At 43.5% G+C, this 10,000-nt stretch overlaps 1 protein-coding gene across 1 annotated transcript in view; it reads right to left on the bottom strand.

Moving 5' to 3' along the window:
- Positions 1-7,429, bottom strand: part of LOC139748812 (uncharacterized) — a 10,846-nt gene extending 3,417 nt beyond the window's left edge. The window contains exons 1-3 of the mRNA XM_071662242.1: positions 7,400-7,429; positions 2,724-2,873; positions 1,116-1,252 (exon numbers count right to left, since the gene is read on the bottom strand). Of these exons, the coding sequence (XP_071518343.1) occupies positions 1,116-1,252; positions 2,724-2,873; positions 7,400-7,429 (317 nt within the window). The remainder of the gene's footprint in view (positions 1-1,115; positions 1,253-2,723; positions 2,874-7,399) is intronic.
- Positions 7,430-10,000: the final 2,571 nt, after the last annotated feature.

Genomic DNA, 10,000 nt, shown 5'->3' on the forward strand with positions numbered 1-10,000 from the left:
TTGTGTTTGTGGTAAAATTCTGATGTTTTCTCCTTGGCACAAATATCAAATATTGTAAGTATGTTTGACGTACTTTTGATGTATTCATGTTGTTGTTTGGCCATAGGTGTTGTGGTCTACAGTTTAAAAGTAACTTTTACTTTCGTATAGACTGTGTATATACCAAAGGCCACAACATATTTTAGTAAAATTTTAAAAGGGAATCTTGGGTTCTGGCACAGTTTTGATATTTTCATGCTGTGTTTGGTAGAGATTCCTGTGATATTTGTATGTCCACCACATTTCTCGAGTTTTCATGCTGACTTTGATACAGATTTGAATCTTTTCCTTTTGTATAGACGATGTTTTGTGAAGAGTTTGTGAGTGTCTAGGTTAAATTCTGGCCAGTTTTTGAATTGTGATATGAACCTTTGAAATATAATGGATGATGTGGGATTAATATTCGCCCTCGCTACATATCAGAAATTGATTTCAGGTTTTACATTTTTCATGGTTTCATGAATTTGGTCAATACACAAAGAATCTGTAGCTAAGTGAAGGTCCTACGAGTGTTATCACGTCGTTGTACATCTGGCATAACGTGGACGTGGGTGACGTATTGTCGTATCTGCTGTCTATCTGTCTATCTATCTGTCTATCTATCTACCTGTCTATCTATCTATCTGTGTATCTATCTATCTGTCTGTATCTGTCTGTCTATCTGTCTATCTATCTATCTGTCTATCTATCTATCTGTCTGTATCTGTCTGTCTATCTGTCTATCTTCCTATCTGTCTGTCTTTCTATCTGTCTGTCTATCTATCTGTCTATCTATCTGTCTATCTATCTATCTGTCTGCCTATCTATCTATCTGTCTATCTATCTGTCTGTCTATGTATCTATCTATCTATCTATCTATATATCTATCTGTCTATCTCTATCTGTCTATCTGTCTATATATCTATGTTTATCTATCTGTCTATCTATCTATCTGTCTGTATATCTATCTATCTATCTATGTCTGCCTATCTATCTATCTGTCTATCTATCTGTCTATTTATCTATCTGTCTGTCTATCTGTCTATCTATCTATCTGTCTATTACCCTTCCTCGTTCCTCCAGTCTGTCTTACCTACCTGTCCAGAACTTCCTGGGAGATCTCTGGGGTTGGGGCGTCTATATCCGGGGGTTCTGGGGGTGTTGTCTCCACCCACCGACTCCACGGGATTCGAACTTCAGTTTGGCAAGTTCCCTCCACAACTTCTACCACTGCCTTGGGGGGTAGATTGGGGTAGATTGGGGAGGAAATAATGGGGAGGGAAAATGGTGTTGACGGGGAGATAAAATGAAAAAAAAAGATAAGTGGAGGAGGTAGATGTATGGGGTAGATTGGTGGTGGAGGAGGTAGATATGTAGGGTTAGATGTATGTGTGGGGTAGATTGGTAGTGGGGGAGGTAGATATGTAGGGTTAGATGTATGTGTGGGGTAGATTGGTAGTGGGGGAGGTAGATATGTAGGGTTAGATGTATGTGTGGGGTAGATTGGTAGTGGGGGAGGTAGATATGTAGGGTTAGATGTATGTGAGGGGTAGATTGGTAGTGGGGGAGGTAGATATGTAGGGTTAGATGTATGTGTGGGGTAGATTGGTAGTGGGGAAGGTAGACATGTAGTAGATTATGATGTAGATGCGTAGGGAGATAAACCTTTGGGGAGAATAGATATTTTTTTGGGGGGGGGGGGAGAGAAATACATACATACATGTAGATATACATGACAATATATACTTTGGGAGAGAGATACATGAAAATACATAATGTGGAGCCAGAGATAGTGAATGCTAAGACAATATATATATATTTTTTTTTCTTCATACTATTCGCCATTTCCCGCGATAGCGAGGTAGCGTTAAGAACAGAGGACTGGGCCTTTGAGGGAATATCCTCACCTGGCCCTCTTCTCTGTTCCTTCTTTTGGAAAATAAAAAAAAGAAAAAACGAGAGGGGAGGATTTCCAGCCACCCGCTCCCTCCCCTTTTAGTCGCCTTCTACGACACGCAAGGAATACGTGGGAAGTATTCTTCATCCCCTATCCCCATCCCCTATCCTAAAAGTTACTGGCTGAACTTAATTATTTTTTGATTTATCTTTAATATTTTTCTAATTCGATGATTGTAGCACTGTCATCCTTAAAACACCATAGCATTAGGACGTAAATCATAACTAACACTGTATGATTTCCAGTCTTATGTCCTTCCTTTAAACCCATAAGGGTGGTCGGGGGGTGGGGGGGTCCATATTTCTATATGTGTCTTGATCCCTTTCACTTTATACCTCTTAACATATATCCTTCTCTCCTAATCCCTCTCCAATCCCATTGGACGACCTGAATCCCATTCCACACCCTTCACTTCCTATTTCCCCAGAGATCCAGTGGGATCGAGACCCATTTGCTCATTATCCATATCCCAATGCCCTATAAACCTTATTCAAATACTCTATGCCAAACCACATCGCTCGCTTCCATCTCATTTCGACTCTGGCTCATTCCAAAAACCTTTGAATTTACACATTTCACTCGAATTCCAATCAAATCCTGGGGTTTATTCCCTTCTAAAACCCCATATAAATCTAATTCTAATTCCCCAAACCCTTTCCTCTTTCATTCCGGCCAAAGACATCCATAAATGAGGGGTGTGAATTCAATCTAGCATCTAGAGAACCGATTCCAATCCTCTGTGCCTTACCTGAATCCCTTTCTCGTGGAGCTTCCTTAGGTGTTGGAAGCTGTGGTCCGGGTAGGCAGGGAAGGTGACGGTGCTGTCATCTGGCGTGACGCGCGAGAACTGCACATGGTGGCGACTCTCGCGGTAAGACTGGGCGACAATGATTCCAATCTACACAACACAGTCGAGAGGATATTAAGGTAAATACATCTATATATATCTAAAGCAGATGAATGTATATATATATATATCTATATCTATAGGGGTGTGTGTGTGTGTCTATGATAGGCGAGTACAGGCGTGATAATGGAGTCGGAATTATTTCAAAATGGAATTTGTGGTGAGTGGACTGTGGTTGTAAAGTGGCTTCTATGATGTGCTGAAATGGTCTCTTTTGTGGTCTTGGCCTCAGGCTGTATGAAACGGGCCCCAACCACTGTGGGTGGGTAGTTAGGTTGGGTTGTATGTAACGGGCCCCAACCACTGTGGGTGGTTAGGCTAGGTTGTATGTAACGAGCCCCAACCACTGTGGGTGGGTGGTTAAGTTAGGTTATTCCATTGTCTTTCCCTGTGAGGATGTGTTGTGGAAGTGTCCATTCGTTTGTTGATACCCGTTGCTACTATTAATGTGCGGGAGGGGGGCCAATATTATGGTCGTTTAAAGCCATTTTTTGATTCATTTTGTTCTAATTTGGAATTCTTATAGCTACTAGTAATGTGCGGGAAGGGGGCAATTATGGTCTTTTAAAACCATTTTTTGATTCAATTTGTTCTAATTTGGAACTCTTATAGCTAATAGTAATGTGCGGGAAGGGGGCGATTATGGTCTTTTAAAGCCATTTTTTTATTTATTTTGTTCTAATTATGAATTTTTGAAGCGCTAGAATGGGTAACGAGCGCTTTATTTTTTTCTTTTCTTAGCATGAAAATGATATTTAGGAACCTGAAACGATAGACTTAGAATTATAGAGTTTTGATTTCCTTTGGAAAACTTGAAACTATTTGTATAAGATTGTGAATTTTGTGATTATTATTGCCACTGCATCTTCTCCTGCTACTGCTACTACTACTACTACTACTTCTACTTCTACTTCTACTTCTACTACTACTACTACTACTTCTACTTCTACTTCTACTTCTACTACTACTACGTCTACTACTACTACTACGTCTACTACATAACCCATAGTTCCCATGGTAGAAAATCTAGGCTTTTATCACTATACACACAGAGCACTATAGAGGAATCCTATATACATAATATACACATCCTATATACATAATATATATACAGTATATACACATCCTATATACATAATGCTTCGTATTACCTCTGACCTCATAACATTAATGTACATTACACCCTAAAGAAACACCATCCCTCTATACGAAATTCTATCATGTACGTTCTATATAAATCCATCCCCCCCTACGTTATGATCTAATCATATACATTTTTGTGTCAGTTCGCGAGGCATCTGTAGAGTACAAGAATGTCTTGTGTGTGTGTGTGTGTGTGTGTGTGTGTGTGTGTGTGTGTGTGTGTGAGTGATTATGAGTGTTCGTATGTATATAAATGCTTGATCAATGTTTATACTAAGGCAAATTACCATTTAACGAATTGTTCAACGAAAGGAAGCTTCAGGAATAACGTGAAATCGTACATGTTATTCACTTCATAAACATTTTTGAATGTTGAATGATGAATTACCATACTGTCCATTCCTTTCTCTTTGCCTTAGAAAAATATATAAATTTGTAATGTATATGATCATGTCCCGATTGATCAAAATAATCATTTCTGATCCATTCTTCCATCTCCAGTCTCATGTACCCTTTCTTCGATGTATATCAACTGGGTGTTATATTTCTCTCTTGTGTGTATCTCCTATGATGATGTGATGATTGCACGAAAGTGCACTTGTGAACTTATCATGTTTCATTTCCCCATGGACTCATATATATATATATATATATATATATATATATATATATATATATATATATATATATATATATATATATATATATTATATATATATATGAGTGCATTATTGCATGACAGCTAGAGACTGAGTGTGAAGGAATGGGGCCTTTGTTGTCTTTTCCTAGCGCTACCTCGCACACATGGGGGGGAGGGGGATGTTATTCCATGTGTGGCGAGGTGGCGATGGGAATGAATAAAGGCAGACAGTGTGAATTATATACATGTGTATATATGTATATGTCTGTGTGTGTATACATATGTATACGTTGAGATGTATAGGTATGTATATATGCGTGTGTGGACGTGTATGTATATACATTGTGTATGTGGGTGGGTTGGGCCATTTCTTTCGTCTGTTTCCTTGCGCTACCTCGCTAACGCGGGAGACAGCGACAAAGCAAAATAAAATGATAAAAAATAGAAATATATATATATATATATATATATATATATATATATATATATATATATATATATATATATATATATATATATATATATATATATATATATATATATATATATATATATAAAAGTTAGAGTTTAGGATTCGAATGAGTGAAAATATTGTACAGACTCGATATGAGTTTAAATAGAAATTCTATATGCAAAGCTTTTATCATATATTTTCAGCCAAGTGTCAAATTTATTTATGAGCCGTCAAGCGCTCAACACATGCAACTGAACTTGTATCATATATTTTCGTACCCTTGAACACGACGGTATACGACCCCTTGAACACGACGGTATACGACCCCTTGAACACGACGGTATACGACCCTTGAACACGACGGTATACGACCCTTGACCACGACGGTATACGACCCTTGAGCACGACGGTATACGACCCTTGAACACGACGGTATACGACCCTTGAACACGACGGTATACGACCCTTGAGCACGACGGTATACGACCCCTTGAGCACGACGGTATACGACCCCTTGAGCACGACGGTAGACGACCCTTGAACACGACGGTATACGACCCCTTGAACACGACGGTATACGACCCCTTGAACACGACGGTTTACGACCCTTGAGCACGACGGTATACGACCCTTGAACACGACGGTATACGACCCTTGAACACGACGGTATACGACCCTTGAGCACGACGGTATACGACCCTTGAACACGACGGTATACAACCCTTGAGCACGACGGTATACGACCCTTGAACACGACGGTATACGACCCTTGAGCACGACGGTATACGACCCTTGAACACGACGGTATACGACCCCTTGAACACGACGGTATACGACCCTTGAACACGACGGTATACGACCCTTGAGCACGACGGTATACGACCCTTGAACACGACGGTATACGACCCTTGAACACGACGGTATACGACCCTTGAGCACGACGGTATACGACCCTTGAACACGACGGTATACGACCCTTGAACACGACGGTATACGACCCTTGAGCACTACGGTATACGACCCTTGAACACGACGGTATACGACCCTTGAACACGACGGTATACGACCCTTGAACACGACGTTATACGACCCTTGAACACGACGGTATACGACCCTTGAACACGACGGTATACGACCCTTGAACACGACGATATACGACCCTTGAGCACGACGGTATACGACCCTTGAACACGACGGTATACGACCCTTGAACACGACGGTATACGACCCTTGAGCACGACGGTATACGACCCTTGAGCACGACGGTATACGACCCTTGAACACGACGGTATACGACCCTTGAACACGACGGTATACGACCCTTGAACACGACGGTATACGACCCTTGAACACGACGGTATACGACCCTTGAGCACGACGGTATACGACCCTTGAGCACGACGGTATACGACCCTTGAGCACGACGGTATACGACCCTTGAACACACGACGGTATACGACCCTTGAACACGACGGTATACGACCCTTGAGCACGACGGTATACGACCCTTGAGCACGACGGTATACGACCCTTAAGTACGAAGGTTTGGCCCCGGTCATGCAATATGAGGGTCAGTGTCATAGCGTCTGATGATGTGATGATGACACGAAAGTGCACTTGGGAACTTATCGTGTTCCATTTCTCCCCTTGGACTCATAAGAATATCCTTAATCACGCGCTCAATGTTGATCCTTTCCAATGTATATATATATATATATATATATATATATATATATATATATATATATATATATATTGGCGACGAGAATGGATGAAGGCAGCAAGTATAAATATGTACATGTGTATATATGTATATGTCTGTGCATGTATATATATGTATACGTTGATATGTATAGGTATGTATATGTGCGTGTGTGGACGTGTATGTATATACATGTGTATGTGGGTGGGTTGAGCCATTCTCTCGTCTGTTTCCTTGCGCTACCTCGCTAACGCGGGAGACAGCGACAAAGCAAAATAAATAAATAAATAAATGTATATGGTCAATGATTAACGCGCCCTCTTGTGATCAGATACTGTATCCGAATGTAGTATAGATTCCGATCCTCCAGGCATTCAAATTAGTCCATTGAACACCACACATTCGATCCTCTTCTTAACTTTCGTTTTCAATCCATTTCCTGGAATTCAACCCTTTCCAGAACCGTATCATCTGGACCCACATATTTAGAGGATTCCTTAGCATCGCCTGAAGCCTTTCCAGGTGAGAAAATGGCGTTGGATTTCATTAAATTGTCAAAAGAATATTAAGCCACTTACCCGTCGCCTGGTCTCTGGCACGTCGTCCATGTTTGTGAAGCGCGTCCTTAGCAACGCCCTTAGCAACCGCCATGTCGGACTTCCAAAGAAAACGGGTAAACAACTGATCATAAAAAATGGTACAGTTTAGGATAGACTTCTCTATTTTGGATTTTTCTTTGTGGATTTCGTAAAAAACCTCTTTCGTGGGATGAACGCAGCTCTTATGCACTAATTAATAGATCAGTGAAATAACTGTAGGTAAAAGCTAAAATTATAATTGTGATTCGGCTCCCAGGATGCGGAATTAGAGTAAATGAAATGTAAATAAGTAGACTAGAGGCCAAATTTTGAACGCATTGGAAATAGGAGTTCAATAGATATAATGTCATTTTTAAGTCATAGTTCAAAGCTGGAGAAGTAAATAGAGGTGGTTTAACTGTCACAGATCAAAATGGTGTATGTTTATTGACTCAGATGCCAATAATGTTGTGGCTATGAACAGAACACTCAGAAAATGATTTTGAAAATACAAGTGGATATTCCCCCTTTTTGGTCTATGATCAGGTTATCTGCTGGAGGACAGAGATGGAGAGTAGAACAGAAGGCTCCTCCCTCCCTCACACCCACCACTATAGATGGAGACAGGACAGTACAGCAGAAGGCTCCTCCTCCCTCACACCCACCACTATAGATGGAGACAGTATAGTACAGCAGAAGGCTCCTCCCTCCCCCACACCCACCACTATAGATGGAGACAGGACAGTACAGCAGAAGGCTCCTCCTCCCTCACACCCACCACTATAGATGGAGACAGGACAGTACAGCAGAAGGCTCCTCCCTCACACCCACCACTATAGATGGAGACAGGACAGTACAGCAGAAGGCTCCTCCTCCCTCACCCCCACCACTATAGATGGAGACAGGACAGTACAGCAGAAGGCTCCTCCCTCACACCCACCACTATAGATGGAGACAGGACAGTACAGCAGAAGGCTCCTCCCTCACATCCACCACTATAGATGGAGACAGGACAGTACAACAGAAGGCTCCTCCCTCCCTCACACCCACCACTATAGATGGAGACAGGACAGTACAGCAGAAGGCTCCTCCCTCACACCCACCACTGTAGATGGAGACAGGACAGTACAGCAGAAGGCTCCTCCCTCCCTCACACCCACCACTGTAGATGGAGACAGGACAGTACAGCAGAAGGCTCCTCCCTCCCTCACACCCACCACTGTAGATGGAGACAGGACAGTACAGCAGAAGGAGGCTCCTCCCTCCCTCACACCCACCACTATAGATGGAGACAGGACAGTACAGCAGAAGGAGGCTCCTACCTCCCTCACACCCACCACTATAGATGGAGACAGGACAGTACAGCAGAAGGAGGCTCCTCCCTCCCTCACACCCACCACTATAGATGGAGACAGGACAGTACAGCAGAAGGCTCCTCCCTCCCTCACACCCACCACTATAGATGGAGACAGGACAGTACAGCAGAAGGCTCCTCCCTCCCTCACACCCACCACTATAGATGGAGACAGGACAGTACAGCAGAAGGCTCCTCCCTCCCTCACACCCACCACTGTAGATGGAGACAGGACAGTACAGCAGAAGGCTCCTCCCTCCCTCACACCCACCACTATAGATGGAGACAGGACAGTACAGCAGAAGCTCCTCCCCCCTCACCCCCACCACTATAGATGGAGACAGGACAGTACAGCAGAAGGCTCCTCCCTCACCACCCACCACTATAGATGGAGACAGGACAGTACTAGCAGAAGGGCTCCTCCCTCACACCCACCACTATAGATGGAGACAGGACAGTACAGCAGAAGGCTCCTCCCTCCCTCACAACCCACCACTATAGATGGAGACAGGACAGTACAGCAGAAGGCTCCTCCTCCTCACACCCACCACTATAGATGGAGACAGGACAGTACAGCAGAAGGCTCCTCCCTCACACCACCACTATAGATGGAGACAGGACAGTACAGCAGAAGGCTCCTCCCTCCCTCACTCCCACCACTATAGATGGAGACAGGACAGTACAGCAGAAGGCTCCTCCTCCCTCACACCCACCACTATAGATGGAGACAGGACAGTACAGCAGAAGGCTCCTCCTCCCTCACACCCACCACTATAGATGGAGACAGGACAGTACAGCAGAAGGCTCCTCCCTCCCTCACACCCACCACTATAGATGGAGACAGGACAGTACAGCAGAGAGGCTCCTCCTCCCTCACACCCACCACTATAGATGGAGACAGGACAGTACAGCAGAAGGCTCCTCCCTCCCTCACACCCACCACTATAGATGGAGACAGGACAGTACAGCAGAAGGCTCCTCCTCCCTCACACCCACCACTATAGATGGAGACAGGACAGTACAGCAGAAGGCTCCTCCCTCCCTCACACCCACCACTATAGATGGAGACAGGACAGTACAGCAGAAGGCTCCTCCCTCCCTCACACCCACCACTATAGATGGAGACAGGACAGTACAGCAGAAGGCTCCTCCCTCCCTCACACCCACCACTATAGATGGAGACAGGACAGTACAGCAGAAGAAGGCTCCTCCTCCCTCACACCCACCACTATAGATGGAGACAGGAC

Source organism: Panulirus ornatus, chromosome 5 (genome assembly GCF_036320965.1).
Source record: "Panulirus ornatus isolate Po-2019 chromosome 5, ASM3632096v1, whole genome shotgun sequence".
Classification (NCBI taxonomy): domain Eukaryota; kingdom Metazoa; phylum Arthropoda; class Malacostraca; order Decapoda; family Palinuridae; genus Panulirus; species Panulirus ornatus.